Source organism: Miscanthus floridulus, chromosome 1, assembly GCF_019320115.1.
Source record: "Miscanthus floridulus cultivar M001 chromosome 1, ASM1932011v1, whole genome shotgun sequence".
Taxonomy (NCBI): Eukaryota; Viridiplantae; Streptophyta; class Magnoliopsida; order Poales; family Poaceae; genus Miscanthus; species Miscanthus floridulus.
The window spans coordinates 119,015,682-119,040,713 of NC_089580.1; the positions used below are offsets into that span (position 1 = coordinate 119,015,682).

The 25,032-nt window shown below is 43.6% G+C and overlaps 1 protein-coding gene and 2 pseudogenes across 1 annotated transcript; 1 reads left to right on the forward strand and 2 right to left on the reverse strand.

The window, feature by feature from the left end:
• The first annotated feature begins 3,802 nt into the window (after positions 1 to 3,802).
• LOC136462188 (uncharacterized) lies at positions 3,803 to 4,411 on the forward strand. The gene has a single exon (XM_066461359.1). The coding sequence runs from the start codon at positions 3,803 to 3,805 to the stop codon at positions 4,409 to 4,411; it is 609 nt and encodes a 202-aa protein (XP_066317456.1).
• Positions 4,412 to 7,224: 2,813 nt separating this feature from the next.
• LOC136491804 (synaptotagmin-1-like) lies at positions 7,225 to 13,726 on the reverse strand (annotated as a pseudogene).
• Positions 13,727 to 19,529: 5,803 nt separating this feature from the next.
• Positions 19,530 to 21,473, reverse strand: LOC136491815 (uncharacterized; annotated as a pseudogene).
• Positions 21,474 to 25,032: the final 3,559 nt, after the last annotated feature.

The window sequence follows — 25,032 nt, forward strand, 5'->3', positions numbered from 1 at the left end:
GTGTTTTCTGTGCACCTTCGGAAGATTCATTCGCTCGCAGTGTCGCAGGAGAAGGCACATAGGATTCGCGTGACGTCGTTTATGGACTATCCCGTCATCTCTTTTTATAATAAAATATTTGAAAAATACGGCTTTGCCCATGGTCTATGCGGCTACGTCTAATGTTGCTATCGTATCCAGCTGCCATGTAAAAAATGCTGTAGTAATGCGATCTGCAAAGACCTAGCAATTCAGTGTGTCCGTGCATATTCTGGACCGTATGATGCTGTGCGAAGGATTCAGTATTTTTGGCGCCTCAACAAATCTCGGTCCATCTATAGCCTCGTTCGTTTCGCTGAAATTTGGCTTATGCTGATTTATTATGAGAGAAAAATATTGTTTATTCGCTGAAAAATACTATCGGGGACCAAATACTGAGGTACCTAAAGAGGAGAAGCTAATAATCATCAAACGTTTATAGTTCCGAACAGACAAGAACACGACTATATCTCTTGCCCAACGATCGAGGGCTGGCTCCGCCACGTCTGACCCCTGAGGGCTGGCTTTGCCTCGTCCGACCCTTAAGGGCTGGCTACGCCTCGCTCGACGTCCGGGGACAGGCTTTGCCTCGTCCGACGTCTGTGCGCTGCTCCTTCATAACTACGCATGCAGATAAGGCAGGGCACTCAAGTCAACCGTAATACCGATGACCATACCCTGCACACCTGCAGAAAAGTACCATCAGGATATGACCACATTAACGCTTTAAGCGCTTCCAGACATGTCAGAGCCCAAACAGTGTTGTGGGCGTCGATATTTGTCGTACAGTGTTATGGGCGCCGGTATTTGCCCTCAGACACGAATCCTGACGGAAACATACGACAACCATTACGGTCTAGAAGAAAACTCATGTTATCTACAGTAACGAACATGGGCCTCTACGCCATCTGCTCCCCGTAGGGTCATGGCTCGGCACCCTGGCGCGCTGCGCCGTCCACCGGAGTGGGATGGGACGTGATCACTTGCTGAACGAAGCCAGAGCATGGCCCTATCAGAATCAACGAACGTGCTATCCCTGGCACCGTCTACCGTGTCAGTAGAGTAGGCTCAAAGGAAAAGGAAGACCCGGCACCTTCAAAGTACCTTCTCCGCCTCTGGTTTTTCCTCTTTCTCACATCTGTAACCCCTGCTCTCCCTTGATCTATAAAAGGAAGGGCAGGGCACCCCACTTAAGGGACGGATCAATTCTACACACCACGCATCACATAACACATAGCCGAGCAGCAACCAAGCTCTCAGCGCCCTTTCAACCTTTCCATCAGAGACTTGGGACATGTCCCTCTCTCAACTGTTTGTACCTCCTATTATGAACCTTTCAGTGCTAATAACATGAGCGGCGGCAGCAAACTAGACGTAGGGACATTCTGCCCGAACCAGTATAAACCTTATATCTTTTAGCACACCATTCAGGCCCAACGCGCAACAAATACAAATTTACTCCTTGGTTTTTACTCGAAACACCGACAGTTAGCGCGCTAGGTAGGGGACCTTTGAGCGTTTCGACGTTAACATCAGGCCATGGATGGCTAGCCACGGAATCAGCTGGGTCCCGGGTGCACACGTGTGCTTCGGTGACCTAGACTTCATCGTCACGGTGGGAGGAGAGTTGGCATTGGCTCACGCCGCCGTCCAACCTCTCCCCTCCATTGGCCTCAACTACGGGAGGCTTGAGCGCCAGCTCAACATCTCTCTGGGACCCCAGCCATCCAGGGAGGACCCACGCCGCCTCACCCTCTCTCCGAAACACCCCACACGGAGCCCCCCGATAGTTTTTCGTTCGGTCTCCGCAACACCGCGGAGACCGTTAGTCACCTGGTGGCACAGCGCATGATCCCATTCCCCGCGAACAACGAGTTCGTGGGGTGATCGAACACATCACGGAATCTCTCCACGGCCTCCTCGTAGAGGAGCTAGGGTCACCCTCTAGCTCTGACTCCAGCAGGAGGAGCCATCACCCCTCCCGGGAATGCTTCATGACGGGTACCCCCGAGGGACACGTCGAAAGCGTCTCCGAGGAGGAGGCTACCCCGGCGAACAACCTCAGCGACGAGGTCGAGGGAGAGACAGTGGCCCCACCTTGCGTGGGGGTGGAGCAGTTGAAAGCCCGACACCGGGAGATCGAGGAAGCATGACTCCAACTCGAGTAGGAATGCACGGAGCTCGATTGGGAGATAGAGCGCCGCGGAGACAGTGCGCATGCGCCATGGCCCACGACGTGAACTAGAGGATCATCGTCGACGATGAAGCCCTCCCTCGCTTCTCCTGGGCGAGTCAGCACATCTCCACTATAGCCGCCCTGCTCCATGGTCTTCCAGAGGCCGCGATGCCCGAGGATCGTCGGGCTCACCACAAGATTCGCATGCTGCTCGAGCATGCGGCGGCGCAGCAGGCAGAGAGCTCGTTGTCTCGGCAACGCGAGCTCGACGCCAGCCAACGCACGCTCTTTGGGCGTCCCGATAGGGACACATCGGTCCACCAGGCACCATAGGGCGACAGGCAGCGCACCGCGGTCTCGGTGCATCAGCGTCTCGGCCATAACCATGACGCACGCAGCACTCTCGATGATCGCAGGCGTACCCACAACGATCCAAGAGAGGGAGCCAACCGCAGCTATCATCCTCATCATGGCGGACGCTACGACAACGGCGATGACCAGAGCCTGAGCCCTGGCCTACCGGGCTCTCAGGCCTTCGGCTGGCACATCCTCAACGCTGCCTTTCCGCCAAGGTACCAGCCACCAACCAACATCCTGAAGTACTATGGAGAAACAAACCTTGGACTATGGCTCGAAGACTATCGGCTTGCCTGCCAAGCCGGTGGTGTGGATAATGACGACTTCATTATCCGCAATCTTCCACTCTTCCTGACTGATTCGGCACGAGCGTGGTTGGAACACCTGCCATCCAACAGAAACCAGAGTTGGGCAGACCTGAAGGAGATCTTTGTGGGAAACTTCTAGGGCACATACAAGCTCCCTGAGAACCTATGGGACCTCAAAAACTACCATCAGAAGGCCGGTGAGACCCTGCGCGGGTACATCCGGCGCTTCTCCCGGTAGTGCAACGAACTACCTAACACCGCCGACACCGATGTTATAGGAGCTTTCCTGTCCGAGACTACCTGTGAGTCTCTGGTTCATAAGCTGGGATGCAAGGGCCCGTGAACCACCAAGGAACTCCTGGACATCGCCACCAGCCACGCCTCAAGAGAAGAAGCGGTCGGGGCGATCTTCGATTGTCTCGATGGCAAGGCAAGGCGGGACGAGAGCATCGATGAAGGCACCTCCAATCATTCTACCAAAAGGAAGAACAAGAAGCAACGGCGCGAGGACTCACTCGTGGCCGCTGCTGACCGCAAGGATGGTCGGAAGCCCACAGAGGGCACTCCGAACCATTTCAAAAAACTACTCAAAGGGCCATGCCCAAACCATGCTTTCCCGGTCAAGCATCTGTACAAGGACTGCAGCCTCATGCGGTGGTTCTTGTCCGGAGACTCCAACAAAGGGGAGCACGGAAAGGACCCTGCCCCCACCACGGACGACGTCGAGGAGAAGAACAATGGCTTTCCAACACCGGACGGCTGCCTTATGATCTTCTGACGATCAGTAGCCTACGACTCCAAACGCCGTCAGATGGTCACACGCCACAAGGTCTATACGACCGAACCAACCACGCTTGCCTTTCTCCGGTGGTCAGAGTCCGCCATAACCTTCGATCGGACCGACCACCCGGAGAGCGTCCCACATCCGAGGAGATATCCGCTCATGGTCGACCTGATCGTCGGCCCGAAGCGGCTCACCAAAATACTGATGTATGGAGGCAGTGGCCTCAACATCATTTACGCCAAGACGCTCGATGAAATGGGCATCGACCGAACACGCCTCCGCCCAACCCGAGCACCTTTCCACGGCATCGTGGCCGAAAAACAGGCCATGCCACTTGGGCAGATCGATCTGCCCATTACCTTCGGGGATCCGTCCAATTATAGGACGGAAACTCTCATCTTCGAGGTGGTCGGGTTCCTCGGAACCTTCCACGCCATCCTGGGACGTCCATGCTACGCGAAGTTCATGGTCGTCCCCAACTATACATACCTCAAGCTAAAAATATCGGGCCCTGGCGGGATCATCACTGTCGGTACCTCCTTCCAGCGCGCCTATGAGTGCAAGGTCGAGTGTTGCGGTCATGCTGCAACAATCGTCACCTCCGAAGAGCTCGTCGCCATCAAGAAGGAGGTCACCGAAGAAGCGCCCGACACCAAGAAGTCGACTGGGTCGTTCGAGCCTACAGAGGGTTCTAGAGAAGTCCTCATAGACCCCAGGAGCACCGAGGGTAAAACAGTGCGCGTTGGTACCACGCTTTTCTCCGAATAGGAAGGCGCGCTCATTGGCTTCCTCCGCGCTAACAAGGACATCTTTGCATGAAAACCCTCGGACATACCAGGCATCTTGAGGGAAGTCACCGAGCACACCCTGATGATCCGCCTAGGCTCCAAACCGGTGAAACAGCGCCTGCATCGCTTCGACGAGGGGAAACGCAGGACCATCGGTGAAGAGATAACAAAACTTTCGGTGGTTGGATTCATCAAGGAAGTATACCACCCAGAGTGGTTAGCCAATCCCGTTCTTGTACGAAAGAAGAGTGAGAAATGGAGGATGTGTGTTGACTATACGGGTCTCAACAAGGCATGCCCAAAGGATCTGTTTCCTTTGTCGCGCATAGACCAAATAGTTGACTCTACCTCGGGGTGCAAAACCCTCTACTTCCTTGATGCGTACTCCGGGTACCATCAAGTCACGATGAAAGAGTCCGACCAACTTATGACATCTTTCATCACCACATCGGATCATTTTGTTACGTCTCAATGTCGTTCGGTCTGAAGAACGCTGGGGCTACATACCAGCGTTGTATGCTCAAGTGTTTCGGGGACCTCATCGGGCGGACCGTTGAGGCCTATGTTGACGACATCGTGGTTAAGTCCAAACAGGCTGACCACCTCGTTGTCGATCTTGAGCAGACCTTTGCAAAACTCCAAGTGAATGGCATCAAACTCAATCCCGAGAAGTGTGTTTTCAGGGTCCCGAGGGGTATGCTGCTTGGTTTCATCGTCTCCGAGCGTGGCATCAAAGCCAACCTGGAGAAGATCTCAGCCATCACAAGGATGGGCCCAATTCAGAACATAAAGGGGGTACAGCGGGTTACGGGGTGCCTCGCTGCACTTAGCCGCTTCATCTCGTGCCTTGGCGAACGAGGTCTCCCCCTTTATCGACTTCTAAAGAAAGTCGATCACTTCAAATGGACGTCCGAGGCCTAGGAAGCACTTGACATGGTCAAGCAGCTTCTGACGAAGGCCCCGATCCTAGTTCCTCCTACTGATGGAGAATCCCTCCTGCTCTACATAGCGGCCAACACGCAAGTGGTCAGCGCCGCCTGGTAGTGGAGCGGAAAGAAGAGGGGCACGCCCTCAAGGTGCAGCGCCCTATGTACTTCATCAGTGAGGTCCTATCCGACTCGAAGACCCGCTACTCCTAAATCCAGAAGCTCCTGTACGCCGTCCTCATCACAAAGAGGAAGCTATGCCACGACTTTGAGTCACACCTGGTGACGGTCGTGACGTCATTCCCTCTCGGTGAGGTCGTCCAAAGCCAGGACGCCACGGGAAGAACCACAAAATGGGCACTCGAGTTGATGGATCAGGGCATTACGTATGCCTCCCGAACAACGATTTAGTCTCGGGTGTTGGTGGACTTCGTCGCGGAATCCGACTCGAGTTGATGGATCAGGGCATTACGTACAACAACGCACGTTGATGAGCAATGTGGTTGCAGCCCTCACTCCCTCTCCTTGGGACGTGTGGGTAGAAGTGAAGTCATGCATTGCGTTGCATCATTCGCATTTGCATTGTATTGCAACATTTGCCTTTGCACTTTGAAGTATATTTATATTTATATGAAGAAATTGATGTATCTTTTATTATGCTATTTAAATTTGATGCTTAAATAAACTATGATTTAAATAGCTTAGTTAAGGCAGTTTGCTTGTTGAGGTTTTCCATAAACCTCATATGCTTGTTCCCCATCTCAAATACATGAGCTCAAGGTCTCTAAAGGCCTGTTTGGAACACAGCAAAAAAAAAACTATCCTTCAGAAGTCATATTTATAGAATTATTTTTGCAACAAGTATTTATGGGATTTGGTTGGGGAGGGTGTCCAATGACTTTCTTTTTCCAACGCACATAGGTGGTAGAACATGTGTGCTTTTTAAAGTAATAATCAGGTTTGTGTGTTTTTTTGTTGAGCTGAGGTCAGAAGTTCTATTTAAGACTTTATATCAACTGGATGTATTGATGTTGAAATTTTAATAAAAAAACTTCTATGTTAGGAAAAAATTAACATAAACTTATTGACTGATTCTTCGGGTCTCAAGGAATCTGACTGCGAGTGGCATGGTTCTTTTCGGGGGTCCTTTTGTAATGTTGCTCAGAGTTTGATTATTAATCCGTTGTCCTGTGTGACTTGTGATGGGGGTTGGATATACATGTATCTCCTAAGGACTAATTTGGAAGGAAAGGGGAGGCACACCCAGGGACACAAAACCCTCCGTGAAGAACTAAACAATTATTCAGATTATTTTTCTATGAATTTCTCACTTTGGAAAAAGTTAGGGATCTCAAGGGGATTTGAGTTTTGTTTTATCTGAAGAAACGTAGTGGACACAGAGTGTAGTGCGCGATGCACATTTAGCTTGCATTGTTCGTAGTTTATTTCTCTCCTCTGTCAGGGTCTGTAACTTGCATTGTCGGTAGTTTATTTCTCTCCTCTGTCAGGGGCTTCTGTAAAGATGAAACTGAGCATGTTTCTAGACTCTTTGAAGTAGAGAGATCAGTAGATCACTTTCATGGTTTATTTTTATCCTTACAGTACAAGCATGTTAGGCTTTAACCTTAACGGGGCTGTCATTCTGTCAAGATTTAATTGCAGCCAAATCTTTCCATGAAGGTTATCTACAGGCTAAATGATTGCAAGTTACACACTTTTTCCAGTATATGATCAGGGAATTCTAATCGGGCACTGAAAGTTTGCAAGTTAAAATCGTTAGGATTGAAGCATTTCAGTAAAGCACGCACATGCTAAATGGTCATTTAAGATACCAACGAAACACCTGGAGCGTGCTGTGAATTCTCGACATGCCGGAATGCTGTGTGTTTGTATTGTGTCCCTCATTAGTCACAGAATAAGCTCAGTTCCGTTCCCGGGGTCACTAACATGCCTACATAGTATTTCTAGTAAATCTGAGCAATTAGGGGGGGGGGGGGGGGGGGGGGGGGGGGTGGAATCTCAACAACTGATGTCTGGAAACAAGGGGAATATCTACATGAGCTCAATTACAGGTATCCGCAAACTCAATACACGAACATTCATATGTATACCACACTCAGGCATTCTTGCTCTTCCTGTCTAGGAAGTTCTCCACTGCAACTCAATTTGTATCTGACCATTTTTTGAGTCTATGAGATGGTACTTCTCATTAATTCTCTTGTTACTGATCACGTCTGCAAGGCTGACATCAATGTAGCCCAAAGTTTCCTGGATCAAGAAAATACAGGCATCAGGATAAGAGATATTTGATATTTATGCCTTCAAATGATCCACCGTTATAATTCTCTCTACATACTACAGGGCAGCAGTTCCAAAAAAAAAGCCAATTACTAATCTTATAGCTAACAGTCACCAGGCACAGTATATTAGTGATTAAATGGACGATAAGAATTCCATTCTACCTTGCCATATATCAGCCCTTTCTTCGGGGCTTTACTTAGGACTTCAACATGTAGTTTATCATTTACAGGAGGCTCCTCACACACAAACTCGAATTCATCCTCCCATCGTGGATCCCTATTCTTCTTGACGACCTAGCACAGGGGGTGAAGGGTAAATAAAGAGATAACTCAATCACAGTCATTCCATGAAACTATAAAGCATAACTGGTTTACATAATACCTTTGTTTTCTTCTCTTCGCCTTTAAAATTATTTTTGCATAGGGGTTTGTATGGTGCTTCCCCTCAAGATCTTTGGCTTCATGAACAATAACATAAAGCAATCCACCACCAGCTGGAGTACCATCTGGAGCTTTTTCTATCACATTGGTACCCTCTGGATCTTCTATCTCCCCATCTTCTTCCTTGAAAGGCTTGTATGTGAGCTCTAGAGTAAGCTGGCCACGAGACTTCTCATTTTGTACATCATTTGGATCCATGGTCTTAAGCATGTTGAGGGTAGTAACTTTAGTCTCCTCAGGTGGGAGGTCTTTCAGTAGGACCATGTTCATTCCCATCTTTTCATGTTTCCCAACCTATAAGTAAGAGCAAAAATAACTGCATATCCTTTGCTAATATGTTGGAAGAAAACTACAGAAGCTTTAAATAGGACGAAGCAAGTCATGCCTGTTCCCAGTCGAAGACATTAACTTCAAGAGCCTGGTTTTCTGGATCAGTCACAACAAACTTAAAATCTTCATTCCACTCTGGATTGAGATTGCTGCGCTTTACAGTAGTCTTCTTGGATGGAAGCTTATCATCTGACATTTTAAGTTTCACATATGGGTCTGATTTACCCAGCAGATCCTTCTTTCGCAAATTTTGGGCTCTAACAACCTTCACAAGTAGAATTCCGACGGGCCTTTTTGATGCTCTGGGAATTTGAAAACCATTAGCAATACTCCTCTGTCATCAGATCTAGGTTTTGATGTACACAAACCAAAACAGAAAAAGTACTAAAAATTACTTTGAGGGGTCCATTATAGGTACTTCTAGCGTCTTCGGCCACAAATACATGATTGCCACTTGCTTCTTGATGGTCTCCTGCAAATAAGGAAAACATTACAAAAGGAGCTCACTGGACTGAAATGAGTGATTGAGTGAATTAGATACCACACAGCACTTCCACAGTAAAGAGCAGGCTAGACACTACAGATGGATAACACTGAAGTCTAAATCCAGGAGACCAACCATCAAATCATAGCAATGCTGCTTTTAGCACACAGATGCACATGCGTTTAAATACATGCAGGCAAATAACAAGAACATGCCAAATAATTATATTAATAGTTTGATGTGAATGTTAAAATGTTTGTAATAACCCATCTATAATTTCTTTTCAGAAAGAAAGCATTCATGGAAGTGCAACTTAAGCCTTTACTATGTTCAGAAAATTTAATGAAGACATTTAGTTCACAACGAAGTGTGACAAATGGACAAACTTTCACATGAGAATGTTTGGAACCGTAGTCAGGAATACCTGAACAAATCTGTAAAGACCAGGAATAGCCATTACATCAGCTCCAAGAATTTTTAGCCCAAAGTCAACATGTGGCTGCAAAATTAATCACATTAGCATAGAAGTGGTGCACCAAGATAATTCAAACACCTGCAATCAGTCGCCATACCTTCTCCATGAGCGAGACAAGGATTTTTGCAAAGCAAGGAAATGTAGGCACTAATGGCTTCAGAGTAATACGAGGTAATGCAAAGACTTGTAGATCAACAATCTGAAATATCTCAAAAAAAGAATATTCCACTTGGCTCGATTCAGCATACATTAACTGAAGATCAATTTACCAATCCAGCTTATGAAAGAACAATTCATACCTGGACAGTAGCTTTCAAACCATAAGCTTTTATAACAACAGTGACATTTGGATTTGCAGCCCATTTAAGACATGGTTCCATTATCAGCTCTTGCTCCTCTGTGACATAGACTTTCATCCCTGGAAGGAAAATACATGGGTTGGTTTAATATACATCTTTGCAACACCAGTTGTAAAAATTAGAATCACATATAGGCAAATCTAACATAAGCTTGTGTACGAACTGGGTCTGTTCTCTCACATATATAATGTACGTGGGACATATAGGACACACAAGTCATGCACAATATCACCAAGGACTAATATGTCTCTCACATTAGCATGACTAACCAAGCAGAAGACATACTAATTATGACATATCACCAAGGAATGGAATGTTCAATTGTAAACTCGATATATAGCAGCTCATCTGGAACACAGTTGTAACAGTGTCTCCACGTGACCACATCATATCATCAGTAATAGAAAACTGAGCCACCACTATTTTACGAATAGGGTTAAATTGACTACTGAAAATAAAGAACCAACATATAGGACACACAAGTCATGCACAATATCTTGTATTTAACAAACATTCTAATTCACAGTAAACTATGTGAAATACATATGCATACATATACATGTAAGGGAAACATAAGGATGCAACACTGCTGACCTTGAAAGGTGGGTGGTAGACTACCCAAAGTAAGTGTTTCAAACTCAACAGAGTCTATCTTATACTTTGCAGTATTCTCAGCAATAATTGGCTTTGCGATATCCTGTGCAGTTCTGCAGATAGCCTACAAGATTAAAAAAAAAAACACAAAGCATAGCAAATTCAATGTCAACACGAGCTAATGATCTCGTTCTGTCTCATAACAAATGAAAAGGCAGGTACCTTGTCAAGATAAGGCCACATCAATTCCAAAAACCTGTTCAGCCAATCAATCTGGAGACAAGGAAGAAAATGAGAATCTTAGAGTACAACTAGAATCAATATAGTTTCTTGCTAGTTTATTGAAGGAGCATACTCTATCATAGTCGGGATTCTTGACCCACAATGGAATTTCAGGAAGGATGCCCTCCAAAGATTTTGAATCATATTCCACAAGCGGGCAAACTTTGACATCCTGACAAAGTAGGGAGAAAGAAAATCATCCCCATGACCCCATATATTATTGAGTTTGACTTCAGACATAGAAGATACGTTACAAGCAGAAGCAAGCAAAAAAGAAACAGATGGTGCATGACAAAATTCAGCAGATTAAATGACTTGCTGATACCCTCGCAAGTACTCAAAACAGACCATGCCACATAATAATGCATAAGCTCTAAACTGACCACTGAGAAAAGAAGTCAAGGACAAACACTGCAACATATGATTTCTCTAGGGTCTAGGCCTCCATTTTCCTTCATGAAATGGCCCTTTCCTGGGTGCATGCAACATGTGCCATCACTAGGCAACACATTAGGCCTAATTTGGAAGCAAGGGGGAGACAAACCCAGGGATGGAATGTCCCGCCATAGAGAACTAAATGACATCCCCATGGATCGCTCACCCTAGGAAAAGTACGGAATCCCAAGAGAGGATTTGAGTTTCCAAAGTAGCCCTTAGTTTAGGAGGACACCCCCCCACCCCCCCACCCCAAAAAAAAGGCGCTCTATAAGTAGGGATGGATATTTCTCGATATTTGTCCGTCCCGAAAGGGTAAAAACCCTATAAGGATAGTCCCTATCTGAATCCGATCATTTAATATCCTTACCGTACCAGAATCCGAATACTTAAAATTCGATTTCTGATATGCATATGGGACAGATATCAATTTCCAACGTATCCGTATCCGGTTCTGAGATCCAAGAAAAAAAATGGGATAAAATACGGGATATGGGACAGAATTCAGGATCCGATCCGGTTTCATCCCTATCTACAAGTATAAAAGACATGAAAGCCACGTTGCAGATGCATCTATAAAGAGTTTGATAACATTCATCAAAATTCACAAGTACATAATACTCATTCCTTACGTCAACAACGCTGATCAGAAGGAACCGGATAATGATGGGATGCACAGAAAAAGTAAATTCATTCAACAATGACTGAGTCATCTTTGTTTCATCTTAACTGCAAGATCTCATATTGTCACCAAATCGTTCGGAAACATATTAGAAAAACTGTTATCAACAATCCCATTATTCATTATACAGCAGCCAGGAGAAATTTGAAATTATATACGGTAAGAATGAAAGAAGAACAAAAGGAAGGTCCCCACCTTGACATCAGCTGGCTGGACATAGATGAAGAGGAAGTACCCAATAACAATGCCAGCAGAGAACCCAAAGCCAAATCCAGTGAAACCAAGAACAGTGCTGATTACACCCATCTTGGATTCCTGCCAGAACCTTCAGACCAAATGCCAGCTTTAAACCAAAAGCTGCAAAACAAACATAAAGAGGATATAATCAATCGAAATTTGCACTCATGAAAAAGAAAATAAAACAAAAACATTTCACTTTGCTAAATTGCGAGGATACAACTTGAGTGATCTGAGCTCCTAGCACTGCAAAGATCCTATTCAATTTGATACACAAGACAGTATAAAACAACACCTAGATCATAAATCATTGGTCAAACATATTTATATGGATTCTCCCGAGCAGGAAAATCAATTTCCCACATTAGAAACTAAAGGACCCATCAATAAAGCTTCTCACCAGCTTCGAAAGCAATGCTTTAGAACACATCAAAAGAACAGCATCAAAACTGTTTAAAAATGCAGTGAAAGTGACAAGCAGGTAACCGATAATTAAACAATAGCAATAAAGCACAGTGCCAATTGGTTTGATAAAACGAATAAAAGGACCTTGTGGCAAGGAGAATACTTGTAAGTTGGCACCATGTTACTGCATGCTATTGAATATTAGTTGAGAAGACGAAGGTGGGTACAAATAGTGGAGGAGAGCAACATCAAGGGTGGCATGCTGACATCTTTAAAGGTTGCTCTTGCTTGAGGGTCAGGTTGGAGCTTTAATCTTTGCTTTTGAGGCAGGTTTCAGATTGGATCAAATCAAGAGTGGTGGTCTGGTGGACTACAGATATGAAAAAGTGTGTAATAATTCAACGGAAAAGTCAATAACCGAAAGGGACATCTTTATCTTTAGTATAAACCAAAATGCAAAGTATGTTTCAGGGAAAAAAATGTTGGGTCCAACTGAAGAACCAGAAACATGAATCGGAATACAACATTTTCAGCCAGGGGGGGTCCAGGAATTACAGGTTTCATGCACTCCTTGAACAGAAACTCGCAGTGTTAAAGAAAAAAATGTTTTCCATTTAAAGGAAAAAAAATATATTTGAATGGACAACAAAACACTGATAGTTTATAGATTTGATCATGGTTATTCCTGGCTATATATGATTTAACCACTGCGTTAAGAATTAAGTTATAGGCTTCTAGCGCCTCTGGAAAAGTTAAAAAAAAAAACTACCGAGAATTGCATCGCTTTAACTGACAAATTCTGAAAGATCTAAAAAAAACAGGGCAATGCATCCAACGAGTAAGAGGCTTTATCGGTCATTCCTCCAACGCCTTGTTCTCGCGAGCCGACACGGATCGAAATCACTAAGAGAGAAAGAAGACCAAGTGGAACCCCCGCAAGCAAGGTTCGAGAGCAACAACCCCACGAATCCAGACCGCTAACCCTACGATCCAATCGAGGTTGAGACCCAGGCGGCGGAGAAATCCCGGGTGGGGAATCGAAATGAACGGGGAGTGATGAGAGACGAACCAGCGAGGCGAATCCTGCGATTAGGAAGGCGAGGCCATGGTACGGAATGCTCGGTGTCGGCAGCGGAGCTCGGGCTTGTGGCCAGCGTTAAATCTCGAGTTTTATTTTTTAAATCGCCTCAAGCCAAATAAGCACACGCGAACAGGGTAGCTTCGTTCAGATTTCAGAATTTGGTTTGGCCGGCGCGGCGGAGGTGGAGCATGGGGAATTCGGGGGAGGAGGAGCAGAGGAGAGGAATGGAATCCAACGGGTTTGGGCCCTCGCTCGGGCTCGGCTTCTCTCCATTCCACACTAGCGCACGTTGGGCTCTTTGCCCTCGGGCCTTGGACCGTGATGTGGTAGATATTGACGTGCCCACTCCTTGGACGTGACGTCCGTGTGCCCTCTGTGTCACGAAATCGACAGATAATTGCCAAGGCAACTGAAAACTTATTACGAATTTAGTTCGGAAAATCCCAATATTGCACATTTCAATCTTCGGTGTACTCCCCCGTCAAAATAACTGTGGTTAACTTCGACTATTTCTATATAAAAATATATTAATATTTATAATACACAATTGATATCATTGATAGATCTTTGAATCTATTTTCATAGTAAATTTATTTGAAGATATAAATGTTGCACATATTTTTTACGAATCTAGTTAAACTTATGGCACGAAAACCTAAAACGATAATTAATTTGGGACAGAGTGAGTACGTGGTTGGGAACATGTTCAAATTGCAATGCAAGCTAAGTAAATTACAATATGGTAAGGCAACATGAACTTTCCTAAAATTTAATATGGCGAACTGGGTGTAGCTCAATGGTCATATTGCTTATTGTGAACATACACATTTAGATTTAAGATATCAACTTAATCTAAGTGCTAGAGATGTGCATGGACTAGGACTCACTGACGGTGGTCGCGAGGGAGCTTTGCACTAAGCTAGTGTCATCCGTTGATAGGTTCATCTGCATTGCTAAGTCCAGCAGCGACCGGCGCTCAGACTTGCTGGGTCCCCATGACGCCAGCCCGTGCAGTGACGGCACCTAGGGGCAATGCCACCAAGGAAGCTCAATCCAAGAATAGGCAAGTCAGACGGTCTTTCTTTCTTTTTTTCCAACTAGACGTATGCCCATGTTACACCGGAGTCATGAATTTTTGTCCGCCTATAGCGGGGCACGTGGCTTAGACGAACATTTTAAGAAATATTCAAGTCTAATTACATACAAAATATAAAACCCATTTCATGATCTTTATCACATATATCGTGTAGATCTAGTTTATAAGAACATAATACTTGTTTGATTTATTATTGATTTTATAAGTTTATAAACTCATTTGATCATTTTTTGAAACAATAAAAGGCTATTCAATAATTTTGCATTGGAATCATAAATATTTTCAGATTTATTCAAGTCTTTCCTATTTTTTTTATTTTATTTTAGTGCCCGCCCTCGAGGCGTCGTTCTAGGCACAAAATCAAATGAGCCCCTCCCTAGGCAAAATAGTCTGGCCCAAAAATTCAATACAGAAGACGTTCCCTGGATTCTATTCCGTATATTTCTGCCTTCGTACCAGACTCGGAGTTTGGATTTTTCACGCGCGCTCGGAGTTTGACGGAGTTTGCAGAGGGGTGCGCGCACGAAACTTTTTTTTGTTTTGACGAAAGCGTTTCATATTTTTTAGTGTAAATAACAGAAGCACACCGAACATCAAGACATGACATGAGAGATTCATTAAGACTTCACAATTTGATCTAAGACTAGGTAAATGCTCGTGCGTTGCAACAGAAATACATAATATCACGATAACATATGTATGAGCGTGTGTTATACTATTATCTAAAATAGATACCACTATCATAATGTTCCAATCAATATATTATATAAGTCTTCATGAAAGATAGATAGTTAAAATATAACTCTAAATTTGAAAGCAAAACTAAAACATCAATTTTAATTGTTGCATCACTTCATGCCTATGATACGCGAAAGATAAGCTTGCACTTTTTTAGGAATCAAGTGCTACGGAAAGATAATCATAACAAATTTGTGTTTCACAGTACATGTTTTGGAATCTATTCTACAATTAAGAATCTAATCTCTTAATAGTTCGACTAAGAAAACGTGTTTTGCACGAATACCAAGCTGTAGTTGGTCACCAATCAATGATGATCCAGAAGATTTTCTAGTCCAAGATGCGGCGCCTGACTTCTTGCAGCTGAAGCATGCAAATGGCTGAAACAGTAGTTAGAAATATCATGCATATAAGTTGTTTGTTAATTTTTAAAGTTAAAGTACCATTTGATATCTAAAAAATATGTATCAACGTGCGATGTGTTATCTCTTTTATGGAGTTAGAACCTCTTTATATACGATATTCTTTGTGAATATATCCTTTGTCGCTTTCTTCTTCCCCTTCCCTTTCCATTTCTCTTTCCCCTTGTTCACGTCCTTCTCAGCAGCCGGCACGGCTAGGATCCTAATGTTCGATCTTGCCGTAGCTCTTGATAGCGTTAGATACAATTGGTCGTGCGAGAACACTGGTTCCGACAAGTATATCTCGATGTTAGGGATAGTCTGCCCCTATGACTTGTTAACGGTCATCGCGAAGCTAAACGGGATAGGGAACTGCTTTCGCTTAAATTGGAAAGGGAACATCTCATCGTCCGACGACCATAAGGGTATACGAGGCAGAAAAACCCGCTTTCCAGCGTGCTGTCTCAACACAATTTCCGCGTCTATGGTATTCTTTTGAAACCCCCGTATGATAAGCCTGTTACTATTACAAAGTCCGTTTGTAGGGTCAATGTTCCTAAGCAATATGAACGGACAACCAATCTTCAGCTTCAACACATGTGGAGGTAGACCATTGGGTGTCAAAGTGTTAAGGAATTCCTCAGAGTAGTAGTTGTGTGGATCATCCACCGCACAATCAAAACTATGGTACACCATCTCTTTCCTGTGGAAACGACCTATCATCTTCATATTAATCATATCAACCCAGTCGTTCCGCGTAGATAAAATCGTTCGAGAGGTGATATAATCTTTGCTTGACATATTCGTATTGAGGTTAGGGAATATGTAGTTAATTAGAGTATCAAGGTCACTATCTTCTCCGGTGTGCGGTATGCATATATCATGAGGAAGACGGATTTCATCATCAACAGTCACCTCCTCAGATCCTCCACCGACACGCAACAAGTATTCTGCAAACCACGGGTCGCTCTTTGCCCTCATGTTGCGCACCAGTTTTAGATGTTGCATGGAATCCCAAAGGTACGACATACGCAGCGAGGCACCAACCACCTGAGCCCTTGACCCTCTCCGAACAACGGGAAGAACTGCTTGAAATCTCCACCGAATACCACGGTCTTCCCACCGAATGGCAGCTCTGGTCGGTCCATTATATCACGAAGACTATTGTCCAGTGCCTCGACAGACTGCCTCTTTGTCATGCTAGCCTCGTTCCAAATAATGAGAGATGATGCTCGAAGCAGCTTGGCAGTACCACTCTGTTTCGTTAAGGTACAAAAGGCCCCATTATCAATAGTGAGGGGAATCTTAAAGCGCAAGTGGGCGGTTCTACCACCAGGCATTATTGAGGCTGCGACACCAGATGTAGCAATTGCCACAACAATCTTTTTCTAACTGCGTATAATAGTGACAAGTGCTCTGTACAGATAAGTCTTTCTGGTCCCGCTAGGACCATCCACAAAGAAGAGACCCCCATCCTCGGTATCAACCGAGGACATGATCTCATCGTATGCAGCCCGCTGCTCCCCGTTACGGGTGTCTGACAGAGCCACACCATCCTCGTTAACCTCAATGCTAGCCTTCTCAAAAATCTCTCTAGGAATATCATGAGAGGCATCATATGTGTCGTCGATATCAGGAAGTGGGTACATCTTTATATCCTTCTGCATTGATTGTAGCAATTTTCGAATATCCATCAGGATCATCTGCTCTACCATGAAGGTGGATTGATTATTGCGCCTGTAGTCCTCCGACATTGCCTCCTTGTGTTTCTCCCACAGTCCAAACACATCACTAGGCTCACAAAAATATCAATATTGTTGCAAAGAGCCTTCACAGCGCATATGGCATCATCCACCCGGTTGCCTCAGCGAGACTCTCGTTCAGCATGTTGTCCTCTTCGATTAATCCCCTTCTTTCTGTAGCTTCACGAAAGGTCAATAGGATTTTGCCATCCATGGTCCTTAGACACTCAAGGGAGGTTGCACCTGCCACGTGGTTTAGGAGAACCCTAAGATAGTAATGCTCCCCCTCGGCTGGATTGGCATACATGATTCTTCTAATCTGTCGTAATGTATCATGACGTACCCTATTTTGCCAAACTTTGCCCTGTGCTTGCCACATATAGAACTCAGGAAACTCCTGGTACAATATACCTCAAGCTGTTTCATCTGTCCTGTTCTTCTCGAAGTACATTGTAAGCATTGACTTGTCAGCACCTAGACAATCAAGCACTCGTCGAATCCCCTAGCACTAGTGAAATGACACCATGTGCATGTCTAGAAGATGTAGCTGTAAGAACAAAACAGAAGGGTACCTATCACTCAAATCAAACTTGTATATCCTCCATAAGGCTTCTGGGGGGTTACCCATCTAGCATCTCTGTACTGCTTGATCTCATCAACATTTCCTTCACTATCCTCCTTGTCAGCATCTCTCATAGCCATAGGCGCCCGGTCATGACCCTTGTAAATGTACTTAAATAGATACTTGATTGCCTTGATGCTCCCACATGCCTCAACATTAATGTGGCAGTTGAATAGACAGAGGAGATACGGATTGTAAGGCACGACCCATCTGTTGTCAAGCTCGTATCTACGAACTTTTTCTTTTTGGCCACCTTCATGCCGTCTGTAAACTAGATATGAATCCTTGTCTTGTACTATGACATCGTAGAAAGGTCTAGGGTAACGGTTCTTGTAGGAATCATGACCCTTTGTGCATGGACAATCGTGATTAAGCAGTCCACAAGGGCCATGCATCATATGTTTGGTAACCATCTTGTACAAGACTAGGTACTTCTTCTTGTTTGGGAGCTTAGCTAAGATGAGGTGATCATACTACTCTGGACACATGATCTTGTACTTCCTATCCATGATTAGCAAAAAATGTGCATGCGACAGACCCCTCTTCTTGAACTCCACAACATAAACATGTGCTCGCAATTTTCCAAGGATATCCTTTTTTAGTAGTCTATCCTTCAGCTCTTGTAGTTTTGCTCTAAAGACCCAAACAATGAGATCTGGACGATCATGTGGTGTTTGGCTAGGGTAGAGTTCATGCTTGATCTCATCCCAGTTTGGGTTACATGTCATAGTTAGAAAGATGTCTGGTTTACCAAACCTCCATACCAGAGCCATGGCGTCCATGTACCGACGCCTCATGTCATGTGGGCCTCCAATAAATGATGAAGGCATCACTGCCCGTTTTCTAATAGCTTCTACTCTACCTTCACTAGCATGTAGGCTATCAACCAATCCTTGGTAGAGGTCAGCCCTAATATCATCTTGATGGTTGCGTATATAATCTAATTGAGAACTCTCGATCTTGATGTACGTGTTGACTACAAATTGCTGGAATAGATGCTTGCCGTATAGTATGGGGTTAAATATTCTTGGACGTATCTAAAACTTATAGCAGTAGTAGTCATGCATAGACATGCATAGTCTACTAGGAGAATCTACAAAAAATAGCCATGAATTAGAGTTGTTTGTAGAATAACCACTGAGGTACATGTATGCGAAGTATTTAAATAAGAAGAATAACAAACCTATTTCTTCTTCTGACCCACTACAAGCCTTCTATAGGGCATGATACTTGATGACTTCTTCTATACTAACTCCTTTCTTTGAAATATCCATGTGCCACCCAAGCTCACCCTTAGGGAAGAATAGAGGATATGAAAGAGCATCGTAACATCCATGATATGAGCGGATGTTGTGTCTGCTTCTACCTTTCCTATGTAGGACAACACTATTTTGGAACTGACCAAGGAGTTTGCTTCCCTCGATCCAAACAGCAGCCACCTCTAAGTTGACGGTACATTGTATGTTCTCTAGTCCAGCCTCTGGTCAAGGTTTAGTGTGACATGATAGTCCTCAAGGTGGTGAGCCTAGCCCACACTCCTAAGATGTTGTGAGTATGGGTTGTCACGAAGGATGGCCATAAGCCTTTTAATGACTTCCTTGTCTTTTTGGCACTTCTCTTCATGACATAGTCGATAGCGGTGCTCAAGGCTTGGATCATTGTTGTAGAAGTAAAGCTCGAGATGTCTTAGCTCCTTACCCTCTTCTCTACCAAATAACCTTATGTTGTGATAGATCTAGCCATGTGCATGAAAGGTGTATATGCCACTGTTCTTCTAGCTTGTAGTAGCGCTATTGAGGTTACAATATAGAGAAGTGAAAGAGAAATGGCCATTGAAAAACCTAATGTTGTTAAGAAAGTGCCTAGCATCTGCGTCATTACTTGACCAAAGCCTCATAAGCTCATTAGGTATGTTCAGTTCATTGAGCTTGACCTTTCCGTCCCGACAATAGAACCAATGTGGTTCATGCTCAAGCCTTTTCACATCGTAGTGCTCGTAATTTGCAACATGTTTTAACATATGGGTATCTGTAGGCATGTTACTATACACCTCATTGTATTGGTCAGGTACTTCAGGGGCAGAAGTCGTGTCTTCCTCAAGGTCATTGTCTTGGACATCATCATCATCTTCCTCTTCTAAAATAACATTTAAGCCGTAATAGTTTAGATAAAGTAGTGGAAGATTTGATTTATATTTGATCTTTCATACAAATACCTTGCCCATCAAATAGGTATCCCTCATCCTCTTCGTCATCCTCTTCAAATATATCTCCCTCATCATCATCTATGCCCATCAAAGATACGTGAGTTAGTAGAACTATGGGTAAAAATAAACAAATGGGTTCAAAAAGTTTAAAGAATGTTACAAAATAGTGTAAATTACCACTATCATCAAATAGTGGTGTCATCGGGACATCTGATGCAGGCTGAGATCTAGGTCCTGTCCTTTCTGATAATCATGTAATGACCATGGTTGAGTTAGGTATAATATGATATACAATATAGGTCACCTAAATGGGGTCATGAGGCATTAGTATTTACCGTTATTGGTCAGGACTGATTGAGGCAAGGGTGTGTTATCATTTGGGTATTCTTCAGCCATGCATTCACAATCATCAAACAGTTGTGCCATCAGTGTGGATGATGTAGCCTGAATGTTGGGTCCTACCCTTTCTGTTAATCATGGAATTACCATGGATCGGTTAGGTATAATATGGTATATAGGTCCCTTAAATGGGATAATGAGGCATCAATATATACCTTTGTTGGTCACGACTGATTGAGGCAAGGGTGTGTTAGCACCCACTCAGTCTTTAGTCATGCAGTCACCATCTTTATTAGATGCCCTTGTGTTTAAACCAATGCGATGCTCAAACATCGTGTTATGACGCGTTAACAACACATGTCTTTATCTAGATGGAACATGTGATCTTTGTGTCATATGGCCAGACAGCAACTCATCGCATCCTTCATCATCGGCCTCCTCATGAGGTGGACACTAATAAAGAGGTGTTGCACTAGACTCTAGGATAACCCAATCACTGGATTTCACCATCGATCCATGAGCTCTAGATGCACTTACAGTGGGCCACACAAGCTCAGGAACAAATAACGGGTTCTCCATGGCGATAGAATCCTGGTGTAGGGTGTCCTTTTGCACCTCCCTTCGTCTTTTATTACTCGCTCCTTTGACCTCCTTTCGCCCAAGCGCCCTATAACTTTTTCGTTGTTGTTCGTGTCTAGCCTCCCTCTGTTCTGGTGTCATATTTACATATCGTTCCTTAAAGTACTATTGATGGGATTTATCAAAAGTAGCAGGAGTACCACAATCATGAATCAAATTGGTGTCCACATAGTCTTTTGTATATGGTGTTTTATTCAAGTCAATGATGCTACTATTATCTACACTCATCACCGAGCATTCACCTACATAAGAAATTTTGTTCATTATTATGAGGTGACACCATTATCCTAGACAACACCATATATATATATACATATATATATATATATATTGCAATATTATGTTCTCCTTACCAATTCGCACAGGTTGGTACAACTAGTTAATATGGAGCCAATCATTATTCTTGGTGTCAACTGTGTTTTCAATGTCGGTTGCAACATCACCATCTACAAACAAGTTGCATGCTATTTTAGATTATTAATATTAAATACATGGGCATTACAGGTAGTGTGACATAATAAAGCTAGGAATGTCACCTATAGATAGTTTATCGTTTTTAGAATTGGCTTTTTTCTTGTGATATGCTTCACGTCGCATTCTATTAATTTTGTTCCGTTGTTCTTCAATCATTGCCGCACGACGCTCCGCAAGCCTTGCTCTGTCCCTTTACCTTTTAAGTTCTCGAGGATCGAAGACTTGTGTAAGTGGATTAGATCCACTTTCAATGCCTGCATTTTTTAGAAGACAGACTTAACATCATTAATTATCAGATGTTAAAATTTTCACATACATATACACATCGACATCAGTATTTACCTTCATTTATTTGGTTTGACAAGTCTCTCAATGGCATGCGACAACTATGATTTTCATTAGGCTCTAAGCAGGAAAGAGGTCTAAAAATACATGAAGACAGTTATAAAAAAAGAGAAAATAGTTTTTTAGATATAGAAATAACGATCTTCTAAAAATGTGATCGTTCTTACAGTTGTAAACAATAAATTGTGAAACCAAAGCAGCTATAAATTATTTCATGCTAGCAAGTTAAACAAAATGATGACATATTTTCTCAAACGATAAACAACCCTATTTTGCTAAATTAGAAATAATATTTTATGCATGTACCTATGCACTCATATGTACATGTGATCAGTCTTAGAATTGTCTAATACTCATAGGTTTAATATTGTACCTCTACACATTTGAAACATATAATTTCTGATTCTAGTTAGATTGAAAGTAAGTAGGCAAAAATATAAATAAGTGTGGTTATTACATTAAATGGTCAAAAGACGAATGGATCATATATCGAGAACCTTTTTTATCTTCGGTATAAACTCCTCTGTTTCTTAGGTTTAGGAGGGTTAGGGGCAGAGAATCGAACTTCCTTGTCTTCGAAATAAAGTAACTTTAGTACCTAAAAAAGTTGACAAAAAATGAGGATCTAAACAACACCATAGATTTCAAACCTACCCATTCCAAACCATAGAAAAGCATGGCTAAATCTTTTGTTTTTTAAGGTGGTTGCAACAGCCGGGGCAGATGAGTTATATTAACAACTACCAATTTGACAGTGATCATAAGTTTGGATTAAAATCAATTTCAGCAGAGAAGACTTATTGCAGTCATCGGAGCCTTTCCCTAAGGGGAGGCCTCAACAACCAGTTTTCTATCGTGCTTCAATCGTTAGGTGTTGTTTATGGCCGCTGTCCCAACGGACCTATTAAGATGACACGAGTGATTAGTATTTGCATATCATCAAGGCAACTCTATGAACTCGCAAGTAAATAGCAACAGGTGTTCAGAAAAAAAGTTTTGTTCCACTTAGTTTTTTCATGCCCAATACCTATGTACGAGCAAATTTTGTGGGCAAAAGAAATGAAATGTGGTTTGCATGGCAGGATGAGGACTGAATTGGCGATCAAGCTCAAAATTCCAACCAAAATGGATGGACTAAAACCAAAAAACTCACTGCAAATTACCCAAACAACATGACATATGTTCCTATTCAAACAAATGAGCTCACTCTGAACTATCCAAAATGCACTAAATCTAAAGCATTGCCAAATTGTAGAGATAGAAAAAAAAGGAGCACATTTAGCTTTCAGTTGAGTAGTTGACCATAGTGTAATGAAAAATGTAATTATAAACATTATGGTCTCGATAACTGATCATGCAAAGGGATACTATTATAGTTTTATAAACATCCTCGAAAAATTGTCAACAACTAACAGGATGTTTATTAGAATGTCCACATAAAACAAAACACTAATAGGTCCATGAACCATGGATCGACGGTGTGGTGTGTGAGCGGTCCACAATGAACTGAGTCCATGCTGAAGGGTATGGGTCCTTGTATTTCCAATGCATTTCCTCTTTTATTCTTCTGAAGGAAAATGACAAGAAAGTGTGGACATGTCATCCTAATGTCATCAAGCTAACAAGCTAGGAATGCTCGTGCAAAGCAGAGCATGGAACAGAGCACGACTGGTGCTCGGTGGCCATTTCCCAGCAACACGATCTTGCAGTTGCATAGTGTGCCTTGCTAAGAGGCCTTTGTTTGGTTTTAGTAATTGAGTGACAACCTTAGGTGGACTAATGTGTTTAAGTGAGATACATAGGTGATTAGTCCACAGGTATATGTGTGTGAGCAACATATGCTATGAAGGTGGAAATGGCTCGGAGATGTTGCAAAGCTCACACATGTGATGATGAAGGAGCTCATTGCACATGAGACATGACATTGAGTCATGTGATGAAGGTGGAGAAGATCAAGACATGACTTGGCTTGATGGACTAGTTGCAAGCGTGAAGGGCAAGTCAGAGGCTTTGGAGCTATGGACCGCGTGGCAGTGAAGCATGAGCAAGACTTGGTGTCGAAGGACGAAGGCAACGGTGAAAAGCAAGTGAAGTCAAGATCGATGAACTAATACGGTCATGTGATGATATGTAGTGGATCATATCATTTGGTGATTGGTTGGTGCATATGTTGCATCAACAATGGAGGAGATGGAATGGAATGCGCAAGGCAAAGGTATAACCTAGGGCATTTCATTTCACCGGTCATAGGTGTGTGGAGAAGTTTATGATCAGGTTTAGGATAGATGGCCGTACTATCAAGACGGGCAAACTTGTTTGTATATCGGTCATCTAGTGCCACTCGAGTGATCTAACTTTGCATCATCGCTAGGATTGAGTGGCGTGGCAAGTTGAGTGGTTGACCCTTAAAAATGTTTGTGAAAATATGCTAACATACATGCACAAAGGTGATACACATTGTGTTTAGCACTTGGAAGCAAGGGTTTGAAACTTCATCGGTGGAGTGTCCATCCTCGTTACACAAATATGTGTGGATAGCCCGACAGTGCCACCAATGCCTTGTATAGAAAAGACAGTGTTTCACAGAGTGCACCGGACGTTGGTCACGTGGTGACCGAACTCTAGAGAGCAGTGTCCGATCAATTATAAAAGAAGATGGTACTCTTAGCCTATGATCAGACGCAGGTGACCGGACTATGGCTGAACATTGTTTAGAGTCCGGTCATGTTGATGTGGCGGCGCAACAAAGAAGAGGGAGAGTGATTGGACGCTGGGCGCGTCCGGTCGGGCATGACCGGACATGTCTAGTCGTGACTAGAACCTTACTGGAAGTGACTAGATGTTGGGGTCATGTGTCCGGTCTTGGCACTGTGCTGCGTCCGGTTGCAACTTAACCATTGAGATTGGGCGCTCTATATTTGAAGGCAGGGATGACATGGCAGCCATCCATTGACTGAACGCTGGCAGG

Excerpts from the sequence above, each read along its gene's own strand:
- LOC136462188 (XM_066461359.1), top strand. The coding sequence starts at position 3,803 with ATGGTCGACCTGATCGTCGGCCCGAAGCGGCTCACCAAAATACTGATG.